The 25614-nt window shown below is 36.6% G+C and overlaps 1 protein-coding gene across 3 annotated transcripts; it reads left to right on the top strand.

The window, feature by feature from the left end:
• Positions 1 to 115: 115 nt before the first annotated feature.
• On the top strand, positions 116 to 24928 carry LOC113052142 (wiskott-Aldrich syndrome protein family member 3-like). 3 transcript variants are annotated; one of them, XM_026216488.1, is made up of 10 exons: positions 116 to 371; positions 11468 to 11612; positions 12884 to 13018; positions 17684 to 17837; positions 18445 to 18562; positions 18927 to 19010; positions 19418 to 19596; positions 20640 to 20924; positions 21694 to 22082; positions 22664 to 24928. In XM_026216488.1, exons 2-10 carry the CDS (start codon positions 11480 to 11482, stop codon positions 22819 to 22821), a joined length of 1635 nt encoding a protein of 544 aa, XP_026072273.1. In that variant the 5' UTR covers positions 116 to 371; positions 11468 to 11479; the 3' UTR covers positions 22822 to 24928. The 3 variants fall into 3 exon arrangements, with proteins under 3 accessions (XP_026072273.1, XP_026072272.1, XP_026072274.1); XM_026216487.1 differs by having other exon boundaries at positions 117 to 371; positions 11471 to 11612; XM_026216489.1 differs by lacking the exon at positions 18927 to 19010 and having other exon boundaries at positions 117 to 371; positions 11471 to 11612.
• Positions 24929 to 25614: the final 686 nt, after the last annotated feature.

Raw genomic sequence — 25614 nt, 5'->3', positions numbered from 1 at the left:
CCGTCTTCGCTGATTTTTTGTGAAGATTTCAGAGGTAAAGCGCTAATTTATTCTTCTTCTGCTCCACTCAGTCCCCCTCCCCCCCGTTTTTTTTTTTTTTTTTTTGGTGGGAGGTGGTCATAGCCGCGGTCTGTGCGCATGCGTATAGCACAGGGCAGCGTTCAGCGCGCTTTAGCTGAAGACTCGATGCTGTCAAGTTAACGCACTGGCTGGGGGCACACCGTTCCGAGATTTGTCTCGCGTACCGTTATTCACGTCAAATGCTGGCAGAAAATAGCTGCCGAGCGATTCATGCGATGTAACAAAACAGAGGGAGGGCAAAATACGAACCGATATCAGAGAGACGCCGCACCAGCGCTTGATAAACACAGGTAAACACTATTTTAATTGCTGTTTTGCATCTCATGGGCTTGGAAAAAGCCTAGCTGCTTTGATCACAGAAAAAAGACTGTGTGTGTGTGTGTGTGTGTGTTTGACGATGAATATGTTGTACCATGAAAATACGGCATGTGGATTATATCGTTTGTTGGACAAACAAAATGTCGAGTCAGTTGTGGCTGCGACATAATACATAATATTTTGTATGTCTACAGTATTTTATCATTCGTCGATCTATTAAGCCTTAAGGTCTTGTGGTCTCCATAATTCAGTGTGGCTGATGATATATGTGGGATATTTCTTGTTTTAAGTCACCAAAACAAAACTGTGATTGTGATAAACATAATCATAATGGGTCATAATGTTTTTTGAAAGTCTGCCCCCCTTTTCAAATATATATTCTCTTAGATTTCTCAGTTACATGCATTTGAGTAAATGTAAATGTTGGACCCTGAGCTTTGAGCTCTTTAACAACGTTTGTATTAACTACAGGGTATGTCAAGTGCATTTCTTACAAGCCTCAATATTTGGTTGTCATCACTTCTGCATGAAAATGTCAATAATTATTTTAACTATTTATATTTGAATACTGTTATATATGTTTTAAAACGTTATATAGATACCAACACACCTCTGTAGGGCCCAAAAACGCCTCGAACGGCAGAGGATTGATGTCAGTTTTATCACATTAGGCAGAGTGAATGTTTGCTTACTGACTCTGAAATGCCACATTAGATTATGACACTGTCAGCATTTTGATGTCCCTGACAATGAGTCGATTCTGAATGAATAGATCTGTTTACTTGAACTTTAGCATTGATGCCAATTCTGTAGGCATACTGGTATACAAGTCCAAGTCAAGTCTTATGTATATTGTATTCTTTTCCTCTATTAAAAATAAAATTAATAAACTAATTTTTATGCAAGCCTTTTTCTAAATGCCTATTTCTTTTTTAAATATATATATATATATATATATATATATATATATACATATATATATATATATATATATATATATATATATATATAATTTTTTTTTTTTTTTTTTTTTGTCTGAAGTATATGTCACAGACTCCTTTTTATTGAAACTGTCTAAAAATGTTTCTCCTTTATACCTAAATGTGTTGTTTTGTTGTTGTTCTTATTTATATGTACTCACAACTTATAAAGTGACCTTGAGTTTGCAGGAAAGTGCTATACTAAAATTATTATACAATTTTAAAATGGAAAATGTTAAGACCGTTCAAGAGAGTCCAAGCCAAGTCTCAAGTCAGTTGGTTACAAGTCTAGTTAGGTAACAAGTCGGTTTATTTGTGTGAGAAATTGAGTGGTGTTGTATAGTGACATACTTGCATAGGTCTGAAAGTGAGTAAATTATGACAGAAGTTTAATTTTGGGGTGACCTGTGCTTTTAAATGCCCCCAATTTGTCAAAAAGAATTTAATGTATGAAGTTCTATTGTTGTCATGTTGTTTACTAGTTAACCCAGTGGTGAGTTGAATGTGGAGGCTTCACCACATTGTATTGCTTGGCCGTTCTTCTCTTGTATGAGTTTTCCAGAGCTGTACTGGTGTTTGTGTGTTTTCAGAGCTGGGCTTCTCACTGCGTGGGCCTGCTTTAGAGGTTAGGTAACTCTTGGGCAGTAACAAAACACCCTTCTCCTGAAAAAAAAATTGTGAAAAGACTATGTACGAGTCCACTTCAGCCAACATTTTTTTTTTAAAACCTGAAAGTCAGTTTAGCGTATTGTTTGTTGTCATACAGCAGGCCACCTCTCCTCTCTGTTGTTTTTGTGTGCAAATGAAAAGCAATGGCTTTGTAAAAGTGGTGTTTGCTGCTATTTTGCCTTTGGCTTTTGTTAACCACCACCAAAACAAAAGAAAAGAAAATGCAAGCATGACCACTCTATTGAGCTCATAGGAAAGGCCCTTCCAGGACACAGTACATATATCAGGATACGAGAGAGCTTGTCCAAACCAGTGTCTCTCTCATTTTATATTATTCAATCACTTCAGTTGTCAACAGCTGTTAGTTGGTACTTATTAGGAGTAGGAGTCATTCAGTTCTGGTTCTGTGAACAAACACACATACACACGCAGCCTGTTTTACCAGCATGCTTACTCAGCAATATCGGGCAGCAGTAGGGCATGATCGATGATGTGTTGTTGTTGCAGTTACTGCAGTCACCGTGGTCATCATCGATGTTGGGAATCAATTCACTGGTGTACAATGTCATCAATCTTAGCCCAGTGTGGCTGGATGGCAGGGGTGTAATGTAACAAAGTAAAAATACTTTGCTACATTACTTACCGTAAGTAATTTTTGGGAGTATCTGTACTTTACTTGAGTTTTTATATTTCAGACAAATTTTACTTTTACTCCACTAAATTTCCTATTTAAAATGTAAACTTTTACTCCGATACATTTCCACTAAGTATATTCGTTACTTACTACAAAATAGTCGAAAGAACACAGATTGCAGAAAAGCAGGTTTGACAAATCAGTGGTCTGGCGTTTGCAAGTTAGACTCATTTGCACATCTTTGCTTGTGTGCAAACAAGTGCGCGCCATGCACAACCATGTATGATTTCATTTTCCACGCAAGTTGAGGCTGGGGTGTGCGATATACAGCATCGTCTGTGGTAATATGGTAAGTGTTGTTGTAATGATGTGCAATCGGACGTCATCAAGTAGGCTTTATCACCAAATCACACACAGAGTGCACACACATTTAATTTATTAGTCTATTAAAACTTTTTTTTCATGTTTTTAAGTATTTCAGATGTCAGTATTCAACGTTTTATGTTAAAAACAAAACATTAGGCTTTTTTATACATCTGTAACTGCAGTTTAAATGAATCCATGTCCCCTCTGAGATACATAAACTGTGTAAATACATACTTTTTCAGATGCAGATTCTAGAAATGTTTTCTTATGTTGGAATGAAAGACACTAAGTACCAGAAGTGCTTCTTATTCTTATCCAAAAAACAAAATGGAAGAAATAGTTAAAACTGAACACAATCTTGCTACTCAAGCTGTGTATAAACACACACACACACACACACACACACATATATATATATATTTCACTTTTACTTGAGTATGGCTTTCATACTCTTTATACTTTATACACCACTGCTGGATGGTGCCAGGGACCTTATGAGTTCATAGAGTTAATATGAAATCCATATCCATATCAGTGTTTATCACCAAAAAGCAGATTCCAGATACTTCTGAAATGTTCTGAATACTGGCATTCAGGTCTCATTTGTGTGTGTGTGTGTGTGTGTGTGTGTGTGTGTGTGTGTGTGTGTGTGTGTGTGTGTGTGTGTGTGTGTATATATATATATATATTTTTTTTTTTTTTTAAATAAAGCTAAATAGAAACCTTACAAAACCACATAACAAAATTACTAGTTGAACTTTACTAGACTAGAAAAGGTGTCAGTCAGCATGGGAAGGTCTGTGATCTCTGGTATGGTGATAACAGTTGGTCTGGATGGTCGATTATTTGTCCAGCATCAAAATACTTTTGGCAAAACCAAGTTTGTTTAAAAAAATAATTGTCAGCATATTTTTTTTTTTTAAGGAATAAGACTTTTGTGCAATGGCCTTGAACCAATTTAATTATACAGGATGCCTGGGACCTAGTCATTTAGACAACCCACTAAGCTGATTTAGAAAATGTTTAGTTTTGCACTTTGTGCTCTGATTCTTTTAAGTCTTTTTGTAATGGAATTTACAAAATATATTTTCTTCCATATTGTGACATACATCTGAGTAAAAGAAGTTAATATGAAATGAAAAATGCATGAATGAACTATTTACAACAAGATCAATGACATGCATTTGAAAAGTAAATGAAATTCTGTGAATCTTTTGTTTGAAAATCAAACTGAAGTAATCCATTTTTGTAGGTCTTCCCTGGGCTGAAGGTTTCATCTATCTCCATTCAGCCCACAGCCATATTTCACTCTCTAGTTAATCCGCTGCCACCGTCTCTCCAAACACCCCAGTTTCTTTCTCCTGTTAGCCTGCTCCATTTATACAGATGAAGGACCCATCCATATCCTAAAAAAGTGAAGGGAACTTCAAATACAAAGCAGGTCTCAGATCAGAGCAGACCGCAAAGCACTCACCCCTTTTTTTGACCCTTTTTGCTCCAGGCCTTATCCAGCTAGGGGTTTGTGCACTGGGGCACAGGGACTCCAGGTCACATGGTCGCCTGACCGATTTGTCCTGATTGTGCTGAATGCAGCACATTTAATTGTGTGTGACGGAGTGAGAAGAGTTCATGGGAGAGAGACAGAAACAGTGTTACTAACCCTGAAGCCCATCCCAGTTTATGCTCTATCAGGTCTCATTTAATGCTAAAGTTTGGGCTTTTCTTAAACCAGAGGGGACCCATATGTAACAAATGTTACCAGGTCCCATTAAAGCTGTATCATTCATGACAAAAAATAGCATATCTGATGCATTCAAAATCAGATCCGCAAGAACTGGTCCACATGATTAGGGAGGAACTTTTGTTCATCAACACTGAGGGTCTGACATTGAGGCTTTGTTTGAAGCAGGATTAACTAAAATTAAACTCTAATTATTAAAAACATGTTTTTTATTTAAGATAAAGCTGAAATGAAATATAAATATTAGAAGGTTAAACTAAATGAAAATTAGAAATGTCTTGACAGCTAACTGAAATAAGTTTAGTAGCACTACGATTACTAACTGGAAATATAAAATAAAAAAATAAAATAAAAATAAAGCTGTTATTGAACTAGAACTAAAACTTTAATAATATAATTTAAACCTAAATAATAATAATTATAAAAAAAAAACACACTAATGAAAATAACCAAAACACAAAAAAAATTTAAAGGGAAAAAGGAAAATTATGTAATTAAATTAGTATATGCTTATTGGAGACGTGAACCATTTCAAACGATTCAGTTCAATTTGGTGAACTGGTTCAAAAAGATCCGGTTACATCGAATGATTCGTTCGCGAACCGGATATCCAGACTGCTTTGATTTGAATTCTCTCTCACAACAGACACGGAAGAGAAGACAATGTTGAATAAAGTCATAGTTTTTGCTATTTTTGGACCAAAATGTATTTTCGATGTTTCAAAAATCAAAATATTCTAACTGACCCTCTGATGTCACATGGACTACTTTGATGATGTTTTTCTTACCTTTCTGGACATGGACAGTAGACCGTACACACAGCTTCAATGGAGGGACTGAGAGCTCTCGGACTAAATCTAAAATATCTTAAACTGTGTTCCGAAGATGAACGGAGGAGGTCTAATGGGTTTGGAACGACATGAGGGTTAGTTATTAATGACATATTTTTCATTTTTGGGTGAACTATCCCTTTAAACTAAAATTAATATGACAACTAGAAATATAATAACAAGATGCTTAAATTATAATAGTATATAAATAAGACTAAAATAACAGTGGTCTGGAGTCATTGACCTTCAGAGGGTTAATGTACAGTGGTTGCTCTGTCTAGCTGTTTGTCAAACTATCTTGTCTTTCAAAGTGTTTGGCTTATTTTTTTGATCAAGCGACAATCAGGGGAATGAAAGGAAACCATAGCAACACTTCCTCTCAGTCTGCACTAATGACACACTTGCTCTCTATTCTGAACAGCTCTGAATATGTGTGATAAGAAAAGAGAATGTAATCGTAATCCTTTTTTTGTTTTTGTATGTTTGATTGGTGGCTTTGGTTGGGGGTTGATCAGCACGACTCTCAGAGGGCCTAAGCATTGATCCTGACTTTGAAGAGGTGAAGGGAAGCCTGCAGATTGGGGGATCAGGGGCTCTGTAATCTGAGCAGCACAGACAAATGTCTCCTCATCAGATCGACCTACAAGTGCAGCTCTGCAGTTCATGCTCCTGTTGATTTGACATTTAAAGCATAGTTTCCTCCTGAAAGCTAATTTGCTGGGAGAAGAGAAAGGAGGCAGATATGAGTCTGATGTTTGAGCATATTTGTCAGTTTTGTGTATGGTCACAAGTATGCATAGATGTATGATATTGATTTTTAAATCCAGTAATGATTACAGTATGTCAGCATCTCTCTCAAATGTTTAATATTGGAACATTTTTGAAGGTGAAGTAACATTTAAACATTTCTATAAGTGTTTATAAAATTAACATTAGGTATAGTGATTGCCGTCCTTATAGAAATATAACATGCATTATTGTTCAGAAGTTTGGAGTCAGTAAAGTAGTATTAGTTTTATTGAGCAGGCATGTATTTAATTGATGAAAAGTGACAGTGAAGACATTTATAATGTTACAAATAAATTCTGTTTCGATTATATGCTGTTCTTTTGAACTTTGTATTCATCAAAAAAACAAAAATGGTAAGAAGTACAACTGTTGTCAGCATTGGTGATGATAATAATAAGACATTTGCCTATTGGGAATAGGATTATGCTTTACCATCACAAGAAAACATCACCTTTTAAAATATATTACAATAGAAAAAAATTAATTTAAAATTTTGAGTAATATTTCAAAGAGTTACTGAGTTTAATTTTGCCCAAATAAATGCAGCTATGGTGAGCATAATAATCGTATAACTTGTGTAGACTTTTATCTTCTCTACTGGATGGATTAAATTAGATTGAGAGAATGAATTTAAGTGTTTGTGGCTAATGATATGGTGTGTGATATTTTGCAAGCAGACCACATGCACTTGGTTCACAGTGGGAGACGAGTGTTTGATGGCATTCCACTGACTTTTAAACACATGCCTGTAGAGAGGGAGAGCTGGGCCATTAATTCCATTATAAATGCAGTCTGTTTTTGCACACACAATGATAATAAATGACACTGACTCATATTAAAAACAACCATTAGACCTACACACCTTCCATAGTGGGTATTGCTATTTAATGTCATACAGACAGAAGCCACACTCTCACAGTCTCCTGCTGCTGTACTATGACTGCTTCTAATCAGATGATTGTGGATGAGTGTTTAGCATTGGTTAATGAGGGGAACCACATATGCTTAATACTATTATTCATGTCACATATTACATATTACTGCTTTACATTCTCCGCCACACATTACAGAATCTCATGAATTCACTCTGCTGCTCTCCCTCTCTCCTGACCACATCTGATCACAGATGAAAGTCAGGTGGCTTTGTGTGCTATTGAGAAGGTGATTAGCTGCACATGATTGAGTTTACAAGTCATTTTAAGGAGGGAGTGAATCTTTTCCAACTCCAAATATTTTTTTTTTTACTGACATGTTGGTGTTGTATCTTTCACTTGTATGTCATAAGTCGCACTAGGGCTGGTATGATGGTACTGTACCGTATATGTTGTTACAGTGAAATAAAGTGTCTGTCTTTAGAGATTTTTCTGTATCCTGTATTCCGCGGTATACAAATATATCTGTGTAACAGAGTACTGCTTAAACGTTATACACGTTTTGAGTGATAAGGAAACTTGCATAAATGAGAAAATAAAGAGTGGGACGCACTTGGTAGAGTTATTAAGTGTAATAAGCAATAAATGAGAACTCAAAGTGTTGCTCGCGCTGACTGACACCCAGCTGAAGCACATTCACTGAAAGCCCCTCTCTCAACAGCATGCTATCGCGAAAACAGATCACTTTCGTGTTTTATTGTGCTTGAATGGTCAAATATACACACTGTAATGTCATTAATGCCAGTCGTGTGTAGTATTTAAGTAAACACAGTCCTTTATATGTTAAATAAATGTAAAACAGTTGGGTGAAAACCAGATGTTTCAGTATATTGGATCCGTGGAGTCCGTGTTAAAGGAACACCGACTCCACGGATCCAGTATACTGAAACATCTGGTATATGTCTTCATTTCAGGCAATGTGATTATTTTTTAAGGGGGGGGGGGGATTCTTTTTTATACCCACTGTATCAGAGGGAGGGGCTTATCGGAGTGGGTGGGGCTCTGCTGCATTCTTGATCTTGTAGAGATATATAGTGTGGGATTCTGTCTGCACCATTTTTCATTTCTCCCTCTCTCTAATTCTCTCATTCTCTCTCTCTCTAATTCAATCCTTTCTCAGAAAACGTTTCAGTGTTGTTTCCATGGCAACAACACCAAGTCCCCTCCGGGCAAGGTGGCAAACTTTTGGCTTACCCTCTCGCTTTCATTCACTGATTTATTTTCTCTGTGTTTCCCATAATTCTCAACACCAATTTTTTCGACAGTTTGTGTCTAAGCGATCAAGTTGTTTCATACAGACATCAAGTGAGTTTGTATCATTGAAATACGTTTTTTATTTTACATTTACCTAAAAACATTTGTAATTTTTTGTTTTTGTCATTTTTATTATTATATATTGTTTAAAAGATGTCCATATAGTCTTTATGATTTTTTTTATTTCCATTGTATTAATGGAAACTAACTACTTTAGTTTCATTAAATATGAGAAGTTTCTCTCACTTTTTTATGGCCCAGATATACTTCACTTTTCACATTCCATCTTGTGCACAGCTTTCAAAGTATACTTTATCACAGATGAGTGGGATATACTGATAAAATGCATATAATACTAATAAAATGCATATCATGAAAGTCAAAGTCATTAAAAAAAAGTGTCTATTGAATAAATGTAGGCAAAGTACACAGGGTTTTTTGAGAGACAGCCAGGTTTTGAGAGAGTTAGATGTGTTCTTTAGCTCCAAATTCCAACACCGACAGATATTCATTCTCTCTCTCTCTCTCTCTCTCCATTAACCCATCCTTTTATTACTTACACTTCACACATTCCAGCCGTGCGCTTGGGGAAGTAAGGATTACAGTCCTGTGCTTCTGCAGTCTCACTCATCTCTGTTGCTTTATTCATGAGCAGACCGAGAGATTCAGAGAAGACAGATTAAAATAGAGTGTAAATGTTTTAGTGCAGAGTGATCTATTATTGAACTACTGTGTAATGTGTTGTGATAGTGTGTGCTAGCACTTGATTGATAAAAAGCAAGAAAAAATTCCATCATATTAACATTTTAGAAACATTGACAAATAATTTAAAATGCCATCCATTATTGACAGATAAAATAAAGTATCTGGTCTTTTGCATTTCCCTAGTTAAGAAACGAGATTTCAAGTGTATTCCAGTGGAATAATTCACATGGCGTTTCACATGTCTGATTCACACTGTGAGAGCAGAATTTAAAAAAATTAATAATCCCTGTGATTGGTTTGACTAAAAGAGCCCTTGCTGTAGTTCTTGTGATATCAGTCACATTAAAAATGCTAAACATTATTTACTAACTAATATTGTAAAGTGACATGGTTATTTTTATTGTGACCTCACGTGGAGTGGAGGTCTGAATTTGACACAGTTGTTTGATTATTAATAGAAATCCACTACATTCAGACAAACCTTTAGAATGATTAAGGTTTTTGTTCTGCATTTAAAGCTGCAGCTATTTGGTCAAAACTACAGTAAAAACAGTAATATTATGAAATACTTTCATACTGTAGTGTGTAGCTGTATGTGTATATACATTTTCTGTAAAGGTATAAAGTCGAAAGTGCGAGATAAAGTCATTGTCTCCCTAAACTATGGCAATGGGTGTATCATTTCCGACATGTGCAGTATGCAGTAGACCAATCACAGCAGACTGAGCCATCTGATAAATCAAAGCAGAGTAGGCTCACGGAAAGGAGGGGTTTAGAGAGACTGAATCTTAGAACTGCTTGAATGAATTGTTTGAGAATATTATTGGAATAATATTGGAAAATTAGGTGATATTAAATGCATAATTCACAAAACATTTGCTCTTGCAAAATGGTTCCGTACCCAGTTTATTTAGACCAGCTGTCACCACTCAATCACAACTTGTAAGTGTGATAAAAAAAATAGATATTTATATTTTCTATCGACATTTTGAAAAATCAAGTGTTTAACCTTAAATTGGCTTAATATGGGCACTTTAAAATAACAGTTTTCTATTTAAATATTTTTAAAATATAATTCATTTTTGTGATTCCAGTGCGGAATTTTCAGCAGACATTACTTCAGTCTACAGTGACACATAAACATTTCTTATTATTATCACCATAAAAAATGGCTGAGAACTGCTTAATATGTTTGTGAAAACCATGATTTAACATTTTGACCATGATGGCTTTTTTTTTTTTTTAGGATTATTTGATGAATACCAATATAGGTTTGTTGACATTAACGGTCTAGAAAATTTTCCAATCACTTTCCCACAGAAATAATAACTAGACGCACAAAGAAAGCAGGGACACACACGCGTCTGCGGTCCCACCAGGCTATAACAGCACTCTTTTCATGTCTCATTAGCAGCATACTCGTCCGCTTTAGTTGCCAGGCGATGTTGTCTGTGTGCCCAGGTCGCTGAACCATTGCTCTTGTGTCAGTGTGTGTGTGTGATGCCAGTGACTGTCTCTATTACTGTTTGTCTGTGGTCATAGGTGGTCTGTAAACAGAAACAGACTACAGTAGGTCCTTTTTCAAAAACAGGGACCCATGTCAGACGTCTCTATTAAACTCAGACAAATGATTATTCAGCATAAAATGCTTAAGCCATGCTGTTTCAACTGAAAAGACAATTTAAGCTTTGAGATTTGATGTTATAGAACGGATTTAAAAAAAAAAAAAAATTATGGTTATAAGTGAATCAATGAAATTATCATATAAATTTAAATAAAATATACATGTATTATGAATTTAAAAAACATATTTTAAAAATGTGTGAAAATAAATAATTCTCTTAAATGTCATATTTTCGAATTGGCTGTGAGGATACTCAGTTTACATTCGTTTATTTTAGGGCTGTTTTTATAGTTATTAATTTTTCAAAAATTAAAAACATAATAAATATGTTGTTAAACCTAAATTTTAAGTAAGTTCAGGAAATTCTCATAAACTTTAACAAACAATGACACATTTAAAAAACAAAATTTTTTGCCTAACTGAATGCATGTGTGTATTTTTTTTATTTATAGCTCTGGAAATATACCTCCTTATTTGGTGCTGATTTGAGTTCATTAGCTGGCTGATTTGTGTCTTAATGGGTCTCCCTGTTCCTCTCTCTCAGCAGTAGTCAGTCATGCCGCTGGTGAAGAGGAGTATCGAGCCCAAGCACCTGTGTCGAGGAGCTCTGCCTGATGGAGTGCCCAGTGAGCTGGAGTGTGTCACCAACAGCACCCTGGCAGCCATCATCAAACAACTGGGCAGCCTGAGTGAGTAACATCCTACTTTACTCTCTTTTTCTCTCCAGTATTAAAACAAAATCATGATTCATCCTTTTGGCAGTATTCAATTCTTAGGTTGTTTTATATAAAAAATATAGTTAAAATAGTTGGGTCATAATTAGTCAGAAAGAGCTTTATTATCAAGAATTTGTCTATCGACAGGAGCTTCCAGTGCAGAAGAAAGTGCAGACATTGTGCAAACATGCATGATACACAGCAGAGATGAACTATAACACTAAGATATGAAAAAGAGAAAATGAAATAATACAATGTAATACAGAAGTAGAAATATAGAGAAAAACATAAATAATTGTTTTAATAAATGTACAGATATATTTTCAAGTGTACAGTTTATGTAGTTTACAAATGTTCAATTATCAGATTCTATGTATAAATGTATCCGCCATTATAGAAAGTTGAAAATCCTGTTCTGTTGGCTGGTGCTTTATAGTGCCGAACAGAGTGCAATATTTGAGAGTGTGTGGGGTCCAGAGTGATTTTCTTAGCCCTTTTCCTCACTCTGAATGTAAAGATCTTGGAGGTTGGACAGGCAGGAACCAATAATCCTCTCAGCAGTCCTGATGGTCTGTTGTAGTCTCTTGATATCTGATTTGGTAGCTGAACCAGTTTCAGCAGCTCCTGTGGCAGGTTGAATTTCCTCAGTTGGCGTTGGAAGTACAACCTTTGGTGGGCCTTTTGTTTTTAGTCAATGTGAGTGTCCCACTTCAGGTCCTAAGAGATGGTGGTGCCTAGGAACTTGATTGAATCTACTGCAGCCACAGTGCTGTCCATTATAGTGGTTGGGGGTGTGCAGGGGGTTCATCTCCACTGTTTTGAGCATGTTCAGCTTCAGGCTGTTGTGACTGCACCAGACAGCCAGCCAGCTCTTTAACTTCCTGTCTGTAATCAGATTCATTTTCGTTGTGTGTGAGGCCAATGATGGTAGTGTCATGTGCAAAATTTCAGGAACACAAGGAAGAGTTGCATATTATTTGCACTAATATAACAATATGCAGAAAAAAACTGTTTTACCTGCAGATATTGTTTTGCACAAATGTTTTCATATATGATTAAACCGAGATTGTGTTGACACAAGCAAATTATTTCCCAACCAAGGTCTTCAACAACTCTAACAAACCCTCTTAATAGAACCACTTTGCTTAGTCTACTAGCTAGACAAGCACCCAACCTAGCATGGAAATTCAATTGATCTTTTCAGTTTGTCATTCTCTGAACTTCTGTCGCCATCTGTCTTGCAGGTCGTCACGCAGAGGACATCTTTGGAGAGCTGTTTAATGAAGCCAACAGTTTCTACATGCGTATGAATAACCTGCAAGAGAGAGTGGACCTGCTGGCTATCAAAGTGACCCAGCTGGACTCCACCGTGGAAGAGGGTAACGTCAAGCATTAACCTTAATCTCTGCATCATCTCCAGATCTTATCAAGCTTTCAGCTGTAGCAGCTAGCAGCTGGAGAGAGGCTGACACAGAGCGTGTTTGCCTTCGAGAGCTGTCCTCTATAATGCTCTGCTTTTAGCCTGTTGTTAGAAGGATGGCCCAGCTTTCTCTGCCATGAAAGGGAGAGACATCAAACCATATACCTATCAGTCTCTTGTCTCAATAAAAGAAGCAGATAGCAGAGCTCAGCACAACTCTGCAGTCAGGCTATGTGTTTGATGGACATAAGAGAAGATATTTTTATCGGTAAACACCCTGTCAGTATGCAAAATAAAGATTAGGACCGAGTTACATGTTCTAACGATGTCCTCGTCTATTTAAAACATTCAGCCCAGCTGTGATCGATAACTGGAGAGCCGATAAAGAGGGTTTAATATGTTCCTGCTCCCCTGTGACCCCCTCACTAACGGAGAAGATACATCGACGTTTCTTTTAAAGTCTAAAGTGTTCCATTAACACCTGATTCACAGTGAGCGATGACCTGATTCACAGTGACCGTGTGTGTGTTTATAGCACTCTAATGTCTATCTCAGGTCTGTCTGACCTGATGGTGGTCTGGGGTTTATGTGTGCTGCATGTAGAATGGAGGGTTGGGAAGGAGATGGGAAGTGAGAGGAGAAGAATGAGATCTCTGAATATCGAGACATCTCTCAGAGCGGAAGAGACAGAATATTGTGTGTTTCCAGAAAGGGTGATGGTGTTTGCTGGCATTCGTGGTTGTGTCTGATCCAAAAATGTCACCCCCACCCCCTTAACGTCCGTTCTAATTATTAATTTATAACAAGCCAATCCAGACTTAAAACTGAGCTTGTTTTGCACACAAAGACAAAAGAGATATTTAGAGATACAAAAAAGAGAGAACAAAATAACGAGTAGTCAGTGAGTGATTTGTAGAGCTGTATATTAGAGAGCAGTGCCTCATTAGATAATAATATGTGTTAGAGCCAGGGTTACTATAGTTAACTAAAACCAAAAATAAATAAAAAAAACTACAATAAATAATAAACATTATCAAAAATAAAATATTTTTAAAAACCATCTTCTTTTTTTCAGGAAGTAGCCATAACAACATTTCTTATTGTTAATATGTTTAACAATGTAATAAAATAACTAAAATTAAAATAAGTAAAAACTATATAATAATAATAAAAATGACAAAACAGGAAACAAAATTACTAAAACGTTAACTTTAAACCTTTAAGGTTCAAATAAAAACAGAAAATATCAAACTATTAATAATATAAAATATTAATAGAAACTATAATAGTACAGTGATACTAAAATAGCACTGCTCAGTTCAGATTATTATTATTTTAATCAATAACATTCTGATTACAGGTGAATCTAACAGGAAACACTTCTAAATGAAAAAGACAGCTATTTTAATGGTCAAGGCAGATAATAGGTGTAAGATAACAAATAAGAGTTATTTGAACAAATGGACAATGAGAGGGGTTTTCTTTTCCATTACTGTAGCATTGCATTGTGGCTCAAAGCTCATAGTACATATTTTGACTGGTTTTATAAGTTGGACTGGTTTTATAAGTTGTCCCAGGTTTGACCTTATATACCCCATTCCTGCCATCAGATCAGCTAGAATTCTGAATATTGAATTATTAATGTTCAATAAAGCAGTACAGTGGCCCCTGAGGCACCGCCAGTGCTTTAATATCGTGAGTGTTCTGCTGTGGTGGGTATAATTAGAAGGCGATTGAGGCAGTGCATCATTCTTTACATCAAAACAAGCCCTGCCACCACAGTAACAGACAACCCCTAGACTAATGTAGAAGAACTTAAGTCATTTAGCATTGGTCCACAGTTAAGACAATAATTTCCACACAGTGTTATCACTGATCCACTTAGATCCACTTGCTTGACTGATGTTACAGAATGTCTGAACAGCTCTTTTCTACTTGTGCACAGCTTTCTTTAAGAAACAGACTGTTCATTTCTATACAACTTCATTTTAGTCTTTTTTTTTAAAACCCCTTCTGAAAAAGAGCAATCTTGATAACACCATTTTGAGCAACTATAGACCAATATCAAATCTTCCTTTTATAGGCTTTATTTAAAAGGTAAAATTGAAAAGGCATTATTTATATTTGAAAAGGTAGTCTTAAATCAGCTGAACAAATACTTAAACTCAAATGGATACCTGGACAATTTTGAATCTGGTTTCCGACTGCATCACAGCACAGAGACAATGCTCATTAAGATAATAAATGATATTCGCTTAAATTCTGATTTTGGTATATTATCAGTGCTGGTCCTGCTAGATCTCTGTGCTGCGTTTGACACTATTGATCATAAGATACTTCAATAGAGACTGGGTCTGGCTCTCTGAGATGGTACTCAGATGGTTCAGGTCATAATTAGAAGGGATCGTATATTATGTGAGTCTAGGAGAGCATACGTCAGACTTGATATGGTGCATGACTAGCCATTCAAAGCACTTCATGAGAACAGGAGTAAGTGCAACTGGATGGTAGTCATTGAAGCAGAATGGAGACGGTTTCTTCAGGACTGGAATGATGGTGGTAGATTTGAAGCATGCTTGACTTAGTGAGATGTTGAAAATGTCTGTGAAGACATCAGTGAGTTCCACTGCACAGTTTCTCAGTTCACTCTCTGGAATTTTGTCAGGACCCGGAGCTTTGTGTGCGTTGATCCTGCTGAGATGATCTCCTCATGCTGCCGGGGACAGCGCCATCACCCGGTCGCCGGGAGGAGGTGGAGTCTTCTGTGCGGTGGTGCTGTTTTGTTCCACAAATCAAACGAAGAAGGTGTTCAGCTCGATCAGCAGAGAGATGTTGAGAGGGATGTACTGTGTATACAGCAATGAGCAGTATGGCTGTGTATTCCCTCGGTAGATAGAGCGGCCAGCACTTAATAATCTGAACTCCGCCAGGGGTGAGTAGTGTTTGGAGACCGCAACAGCATCGCGGCACCACACATCATTGATGTAAACACACCACCTCAAGATTTATCTCCCTCTTCTGCTTCCTCTCACGCCTCCATTGAGGGCCAGATATAGTAGTGTGGCTCAGTGAGGGTGTAGGCCTCTGGAGCAGACCAGCAGGAGTTTAACTCTAAAAATGTGGTTCTGCCAACATCAAGCAGAAACTCACGACTGTATGCGCACTTAAAGACAGGTAGATGCGATGAAGATGTACAAAAACTCTGGGACTCACAAGACAAAAAACATGAAAACACTGTTTTGACGGAAGAGAGAAGATGTGGACGCATTGCCATCTTGGATCATTAGACAGCTGCAGCTCATCATGAACCCTGCTGCCAGGATTCTGACTGGAAGCAGAAAATCTGAGCATACAGTATCACACCAGTCTTCAGGTCCTTACACTGGCTCCCAGTTACATTTAGGATTGATTTGATAGTACTTTTACTCATTTATAAATCACTCAATGGCCTAGAACCTAAATACATAGCAGATATGTTGGAATATATATCAATCAACAGACCACTCAGATCATTATGATCGAGTCAGTTAGAAATACCAAGGGTTCACACAAAACAAGGGGAGTCTGCTTTTAGTTACTATGCTGCGCGTAGTTGGAATCAGCTTCCAGAAGAGATCAGATGTGCTAATACACTAGTCACTTTTAAATCTAGACTTAAAACTCATCTGTTTAGCTGTGCATTTACTGAATGAGCACTGTGCGATGTCCGAACTGATTGCACCGTATATTATGTATATTCATTTTCTATTCTTAACTGTTTAAACTCATTTTAAACCTCTTGAATCAATTTTTAAATAATTGTCATAGTTTTTAAATTACTTGTTTTATTGTTGTGATTTTTATTATTATTATTATTATTATTATTATTTTCTTTTCTTTTTTGTAAAGCACTTTGAATTACCATTGTGTATGAAATGTGCTATATAAATAAACTTCCCTTGCCTTGCCTTGCCTTGCTCTGTGTATAGGTCCTTGCCTTGGTTTTGATTTGTGCAGGCAATGTACCTAACATCTCAATTCACTGGCGACCAGCTCAGTCTACTGAAAAGAAACAACCCAAAAAAACAAACCTGGAATTGTGAGGCTGGAGCTCTGCATGTTCTAGAGCAGGCAAAGCAATGATGTTGCTTTTAAATGTGCAGCTGATCTATCATCTAGCTCATCTTGTATGGGAATGAGAGAATGACCATCTGCTGTCTCCTGGACAGCTTCATCCTTTATTTCAGCAAATACATAAGAGACTTAAGAAGGGATTTCACACAGCTTTACTTTAAGGCCCTTTACTCTTTATGCTGATCAGTTGACGGCTGGTCTTTTAGTCAAACTAGACCTTTAATCACTATATAGTAAATATTAAACTGATCTCAAATGTATTTATCAGTATTATTGGGTAATAGCCATTTCCTTCGTATAAGTCTATTTCTTCTTGTTTCATTGATTCTCCATTCTCTAAGGTTTTAATCTCTTAATGCCCTTTTTCTTCTCTTCTAAATATCTTGTACTACGGATGTTTACATCTTTGAACAAAAAAATGGCATATATACAAATTAATAATGATATTTGTGCAATCTCAATAATGAAATGAAAGCATAAATCTGAACTCTTCCTCTATCCCCATCTTCAGTCTCTCTGCAGGATATCAACATGAGGAAGGCCTTCAAGAGCTCCACCATTCAGGACCAGCAGGTGGTTTCCAGAAGCTCAATCCCAAATCCTGTCCTGGAGCTCTACCACCGTGGAGACAAACCTCCCCCTCTCAACATTCTCAGCCCTTACAGGTGAGATCATCATTATCCTCACTCCAAAATCTGGGCATTATTAACTCATGTCAAATAACATTAGCAACACTGCATCTTCTACTTTTCTTCATAAGCATAACATCATCTCAGCAGGTTTTAAAATAGTGTAACTTTTCCAGTAACAAACACATTTTAATGCAAATAATGATGAAGTGCAGAGGTTCCTAAACTTTTTACTATGAAGGGCCAAAAATCTACCTTTATTGAAGGCAGTGGACTGAAAGTAAATGTTGCTTAACTTTGTTATATTAAAATGTTCAATTTTGTAAAAAAAAAAAAAAATGTTAAAACAAGATAAATTAGAAATGAAGAAAATGCTGCAATTGCATGTTTTATTTCCTATTTCCACATTCCCTGGTTTGTGCATCTCTGGTGTAGTGTGACAAAATGATAAATCACTCGCTGCATACCATGCACACTCTCCGAAAATATTCTCTCAAGTATGTCTGAAAGCCCAGTTTGGTTTTTTTGTTGTTTTTTTGTTGTTGTTGTTGTTTTTCGGTTTCTACCCCAATGCTTCAATACATCTCTACACAGAGAAAATGCTGTTGTAGCAACCATCATATGTCTTTCTTTCTTTTTATAGAGATGATAAGAAGGACGCACTGAAGTTCTACACAGACCCCTCCTACTTCTTTATCCTCTGGAGGGAGAAAATGCTGCAAGCCACAGAGGACAAGAGAAAAGAAAAGAGGAGACAGAAGGTGTGTGTGTATTGCATATATATGTTTTTGTGTGCACTTTATAGTCCCGTTTCGCGCTGTCTGGTCTTTCTACAATCACATACTGCGTTACGGATGTCAAAAATGCTGGAACTTCCAAAAAGCAAAAAGTTGATACCAAAATAACTGTTGTTGTATGTGGTATAGCTCACGGTTAAGACTGACTTTAACTTTAAACTTTAACAAGTACTGGAAAAATGTTTCTCAGATTCATTACCTCTTGAGAAACCAGAAGTCTATGTGTTTATATGCAAAGAAGAAAGCAGAAGGAAACATCAGTGGATGTGTCTTTGTGTGTGCGTGAATGAGAGCTCTAACTCCCCCAGACTTTGCCCCTTCTCTCTAGACCAGCGGCTCAGGCCAGACTCACTCAGACCAGACTAAGTCCCACTCCAGACAGGCCCTTCTCAGAAGCCCCCTCCTATCCTCCGTAAGAGACCTGCATTTCTGTCAGTCCTTCTATTCCTCTGTCAGCCCCTCACTTTGCTGACTCCAGTTTCTGCATTCACTTTTTTTCCCTACAGTCTCTTCAATAGCTTTTCTACTGAGTGTGTGTTTGTGTTTGTGTTTGTTTGTGTGTGTGTGTGTGTGTGTGTGTGTGTGTTTAATGCATTCCTTGAATTATGTAGAAAACTTTCTTCACAGCACCTTTCAGTGAAAAATGTGGACACTACAATCTGTGTGTGTGCGACTTTGCTCTTTTAGCTTATAGCCTAAAACTCTTTGACCAAATGTGATGAAACCCTGGGCTTTCTGAAACACTAGCCTTTCTTTCTCCCTCACTCTCTCTCTCTCTCTCTCTCTCTCTCTCTCTCTCTCTCTCTGTCACTCACTCAGGAGCAGCAGAAGCAGGTGGAGGACCCCAGTCGTGAGGTGAAAAAGGTTCGTAAGGCTCGGAATCGTAGGCAGGAGTGGAACGTAATGGCGTATGATAAGGAGTTCCGCTCAGATGCCCGCTTCACACCTTCACCGTACCATGGCATGTCCTCTGAGGGCTCGCTTTCACCAGACAACAGGTTGGGCGTCTCTTTTGCCTTTGACTTTTTTATTTTAATTTTTTTGGCAATACAAATGAGATGCGGTTTAACATAGCTCTCTACTGCCATCTGTTGACAATATTATTGTCATACTAACAATCTAAAGCATCACAACTTTACACTGTTCTATCTATTTATTAGGTTTTATTATTAGTTTTTAACTTTTGATAATCAGGTTAAAAAATTATTTCATTGGGGAAATTATTTTACATTGCGCATATTGTGAGGATTTTAATGTGCTTTTTATGTGGTTATTAATTTTCCTAAAGTTTCTGTTATTTGACATGGTCGTTCTTTGTCGCACCATTAAGCAAATAAAACAGAAGAGTAATGTACAAAACATTTAAACATCTACGTTTGAAAATTGTTTCGTAAGTTTGATTCATTTGGTGAATCAGTTCAAACTGTCTCTTTTAATAAATCGGCTCTGATCCATTGATTTGTTGTAACCCTAAGCCTGTGTGAACATTTCATATATTAAAATGATTTAGATACAGAGTTTAAATGTATGTTGAACATATGCAGTATGTACTGTAGGTGAATGGTGCTGTTCATTGTTTTGAAGGGAAGAATGTTTACATTGGTTACATATTAGACTGAACAAATAATGAATAATAACAAATAAAGAATATTTTTTGAAGGATCATGTGACACTGAAGACTGGAGTATTTCCCATCACTGGAATAAATTACATTTTAAAATATTTTAGAAAATGGTTATTTTAAATTGTATTTATATTTCCAAATATTGCTCTTTTTTTAATATACAATAAATGAAGTCTTGGAGCTTAAGAGTCTATGCATAGGACTTTGGAAATCCACAATCAACGGTCAAAATTGTCATGTTTTTTAAACAGCATGCAGCACTTGCACTTTTAGTAAAGCTGATCTGTGGAATCCAAAATATTAATTTTAAAGCTCAAGAACCCTTGAAGATATTTGCACCTGAATATTTATCTCTTCATTTCCTTTTCCCCTTCTCTCTCATTTGTCTATCACTCTCTGTCTCTTTTCAATCATCAGGTCGGTTGCCTCAGACATGGGTGAGCACTCTTACCCAGGCAGCCCCAGTCACCCGGCTCAGCAGATGGCCGTGGCCAGTGCCTACTCCGCTGCCAATGGCAAAGATCACCTCATGGCCCCCTCTCATGTCCAAACCCAGTCCCTAGACCGCATGTATCGGCCGGCCGCTTCCTCCTCAGCTCCACCTGGGAGACAGACCACTGGCAGGGTTCAGACGTCCCATGGACAACCAGTTACAGACCCTGCTCTCAACGGGCCACGTCCTCTGCAGGCTAAAGACTACAGGTCTGGTATTCTTTAGCTTCTCTTAATTCAGTAAATATCTGTAATATAAAGGGCGTAAAGCAGGGTTTTCTAATACTTTACATTATTTTCATGAAATACCCACAAATTTCAAATAAACGTTCCAACCATTCAGTAAATATAATGAATAATAAATGTAATGACTCATTTTGTATGTACGATGAGTTTATTCATTTTACTTCATATTGAATTTTATTCAGTTTGCTTTTATGTTTCTCTTACTCGATCTCCATCATGAACTTCTAGGGGTTGTACTACCCTGGTCTAAATGCTCAGGTTTCATTCATCAGAGTCTAAATAACTTACAAAACACACATGATCATGTGTAAAATTATCTTTTACCATTAGTTATCTTTTAACACACAAACTCACTCACACATCATTTTAGTTTTATCTGCATCCCATTATAGTATTTATTAATATTTTGAATTTGCGTTCTAGATTTATTTTAAATTAATTTCGGAATAAATTTTGTTACATGCTTTTGTCATTTTTATTAGCGGTCTTTAATTTATTTTGATTTGTTTTAGTAATTTTAGTAAGCTTTATTTCAATTCACAATAACAGTTTTTAATAGTTTTTAATTAGTCAGCAATAACAATATGTATGCAAGAGTAGATTTTTTTGGCATGACACATGCTCAAATTTAAAACATTAAATAAAAGGTTTGTACTTTTCTAGGTTTAGAGCTCATCTCCTGAGTGCAGTAAATGTGTTTGATTAATAATTTTTTTCTCTGTTTGTATCTCAGTGGTCAGCAGTCTCAACATCGAGAGTATTTTGTACCTCCTGCTCCTCCTCCACCTCCTCCTATCATTCCTTCTGCCCAGACTGCCTTTGACAGTCCCACCGGCCCCTCCTCTGCCCCGGCCAGTACTATGCCATCTCTTTCCCAGACCTACAGTGTTTCTCCTCCAACCCCTGCCCTCCCTGCTTCCTACACCCCTTCCCCAACCCATCCTCCTCCCGCAGCGCCCCCTCCACCTCCACCTGGGCCACCCACACACCCCCACCCACACCCTCACTCACACACCATGCCCACTGCCCCTGCGGAAGCACCAGTTGTCCCCAGGAAGGGCCAGATACCTCTCATCCCAATGAGCGATGCTCGCAGCGACCTGCTGGCAGCCATCAGACGAGGTCAAGAGATCACTTATATATTATATTATATTATATTAATTCTTGAAATTATTATTATTTTTTTTCAGAAAGAGTACATTAAATTATTAAAAAGTGACGGTTAAGACATTTATAATGTTACAAAATATTTCTATTTCAAATAAATGTTGCTCTTTTGATCTTTCTCTAATATAAAAGAATCCTGAAAAAAGTCATTTTTCACAAAAATATTAAGCAGCACATCTGTTTTCAACATTGATAATAATAAGAAATGTTTCTTGAGTACCAAATTAGTGTGTTAGAATGATTTGTGAAGGTAATAGCCGCAAAAAAATTCTGTTTTTATGAACAGAATCAATTAGATTTTAAAATTACTTGAAATAAAACTGTTGTTTTTAATCACAGTAATATTTAATTATATTACTGTTTTGATACAATAAATGCAGCTTTGGTGAGCATGAAAGACTTTGTGAAAAAATGTTTTTTAAATCTTACTGACACCAAACTTTTGAACTGTATTTTTTTTAGAGAAATATGGCCTGAGCCGTGTTTCTTATCAGTTCTTGAGTTTTTTATTTATTTTTTTATTTATTTTCTCATAGGGATCCAGCTGCGTAAGGTGCAGGAGCAGCGGGAGCAGGAAGCAAAGAAGGAGCCCGTTGGGAATGATGTGGCCACTATATTATCCCGTCGCATCGCCGTGGAGTACAGCGAATCTGATGAAGACTCTGAGCCTGATGAAAATGAGTGGTCAGACTGAGACATTGAAAACAACAATAGAGAAAAAAAAAAAACCTTAAATAAGATTTAGACTGTAGGTTTCAGAGAACAGAATAATCACAACTAATGTAGCATGCTGATGTCTGTCTGCACTAAAATAACACGGCTCATGTGTTTAAAAAATAAGGGCTGTGTAACTACAAAGTCTCAAAGAGACCGATCCAGAAACTTTTGAATTTTAGATTGTACATCTTAAATTGTAGCCTTGACAGCGAAGTTTAATGACACCAACAATGTCTAATGAACAATGTCCGTTAGAGATCACTGGCCTGTTGCATAAACTGCCTAGACTAGTCTTAAAAGTTAGACACCTGATTTTTTTTCTGCAAGACATGAAAACATAGATTTAATCTAAAAAGTAAGACTGATAACCACTTGGTTAACCAATTCTTAAGACACAGTCTTAACATGGTGACTATGTTTATGCAACCAACCCCTGGTCATCTATGAAGAGTATTTGAGTCCACTGCCTTGATACTATTCATCAATTACTCTGAATGTGGGGGTCCTGCCATCTGTCCTCTCTGCTGCACTCTTTCTCTCACTCTCCCTAACCTTAGAACATGACCATATTAGAACAGCCAGCTGGATGATCATGCAATGTTAATTTCAGTCCTACTCGCCCAGGACTACAACTTAAAGGTCAAAGAAAATAGCTATAAAATCATTTGGGGCTAATATATTAAGCATTTACCTAAACATTTTCATGTCTAAGCCCAAAGAAACAGCTGCATTTTGATATCTTGAATGCATGTTTTGACTGAGTATCAAGCAGATAACAAAGCCGTTGAAATTACAACTGCAAGACAAAAAAAAGCTATATTCTTGAGCGATTTGCTCCGATAGAGCACAAACACTTAGTAGATGTTTAGTTAGATTTTTGTTTGTTGATTTAAATTTATAAAAAGTTACACCTGTTTGCATTCAAAATATCGCAGCTTATTGAATAGCATGGATGGACAATCTGAATCTGAAAACTGTATCAAGGGCGTGTAAAAAAAAAAAAAAAGGTTCTTTCTGGGACTAGAAGATATTTTCTGAATCTAAAGGATTGTTGGAAGGCTCAGTGGTGATGTTTCATATACTTTATTGGTGACACTATTTCCCCAAATGTGATTAATTTAAATTATTAAACCCATTTTAATGGGTTGGAATGATTTTTAGGGCTTCGTTTGCTTTCTTGACTTCAAGTAAAAAGATACTATATTGGTGCATTCTGAATCCACCAATAGACAATAACAAATTGTGATTGCTGCAAAAGACAGAACTGGGCTCTTATTCATCTATAGGCTCATTAAACACAATACTTTAATACTCTGTGTTCAAGTGGTGCTGTGTTAGTAGCTATGGATTATATCTGTCAGAATCTCTTTCTTTGTTTTGTATTCCTCCTGGGCTTTTCAGAGAGGAAAAAAAACTCCTAGTTATCTTACTTTTTAAATGGATTCAGTGCATGGCCGTCTGTCCCCTTAAGGATCGAACCATTCGCTTGTCAGTCATCATCACACTGTAACCACAGTAGATGTCACGGCATTGTTACCAAGCCAACAAACATAGCATAATTAAGCAGGCAACAATGAATACAGCTGTGCTCTTACCTGTTTGATCTGGTAATGCGTACCCATAAACACAAATAGAAATTAACATTATGTACTGGAATTGATGAACAGCAGTTTTTTGCTAGTGTTTTTAATTTTAAATCATCTTGCTCACTGAGGCATTTGAAATAATATATATGCTGATTTGTACAGAATAAGAGCACTTAAGTATTTCAGCTTTTATTTTCTGTTTATTTAGTTAAATGTGTCACTCACTGCACAAAGGGGGAGTCTTCGAGTTTAACCTCTCCCAACTTAACAGCTATCATGAGCTGTGTTTAGCCTGTGATTTGTATGTAAAGAATGAAGTCCTTTGTGTTTCAACCAATGTGATGTATAGAAGTTTGTAAAAATGACAGAACTTTGAATTATATAGATACGAAACTGTATGAAAATCAGTGTATCAAAAAAACGTACTTATATATGTAGGCAAATGCAGGCAAATGCTGCATGCATGTACGGAGTGGCATTAAAGTGCTTCTTAAAATATTTCTCAGTGTGGTTTGTGGCAACACTTAATATTTCCATTTCAATCTATTTTTAAATCATTTAATTGCACTCAGATCAATAATGGCCAAAGGTACCTTGGATTTTTGTGATTTAATGATTTGTTGGTTGCTTTCTATGATCAAAAGATCCCTCCTGTGATCATATAAAGTCTGGACATTTTTTTAAATTGTGATTTCCCGAAATCATAAAAAAAAAAAAAAAGGAAGGCCAATTGATTAAATCTCAAAAGTCATGCAAATTTCTGATTTCTAATAGTGTGGATAAAAAAGTTTTTGTAGTTATACACTGATCTAAAATGCTTAAATCTGTTTGCACCATAAATACTTGATGTATTTCTTATTTAGTTATATCTGTGCCCTAATTACTAGCAAAGTCAAGGAAATTCATTGGCTAAAGTGTATGGGAAACATGTTTTAATACACCAAGTATCATGTACCTTTCCTTGTATTACATAACCATTACCTTTGCTTTAATCTCACTGCCTGTCCATCCTTTCTTTAAACGTTGTCTCTATTGAATTATGGATTGTATCCTCCAATTTCGCCCTATCATTTTACACATGCTACAGTAGATCACATTGCTTCCGAGACAGGTGGTGCTTGAGAAGTGCTTCTTTGTTGCTACATGATCCTCTGCATTTACTGTCTCTTCACCCTCTCTTTCTC

The sequence above is a fragment of the Carassius auratus genome, chromosome 32 (genome assembly GCF_003368295.1).
Source record: "Carassius auratus strain Wakin chromosome 32, ASM336829v1, whole genome shotgun sequence".
Taxonomy (NCBI): Eukaryota; Metazoa; Chordata; class Actinopteri; order Cypriniformes; family Cyprinidae; genus Carassius; species Carassius auratus.
Note: the sequence above shows the minus strand (reverse complement) of the source record. Positions and strands in the feature narration are given on the sequence as shown.

Excerpts from the sequence above, each read along its gene's own strand:
- LOC113052142 (XM_026216488.1), top strand. The coding sequence starts at position 11,480 with ATGCCGCTGGTGAAGAGGAGTATCGAGCCCAAGCACCTGTGTCGAGGA. Across the intron at positions 11,613-12,883 it reads CAAACAACTGGGCAGCCTGA|GTCGTCACGCAGAGGACATC; the intron begins GTGAGTAACATC and ends TCTGTCTTGCAG. Across the intron at positions 20,925-21,693 it reads CTGCAGGCTAAAGACTACAG|TGGTCAGCAGTCTCAACATC; the intron begins GTCTGGTATTCT and ends TTTGTATCTCAG.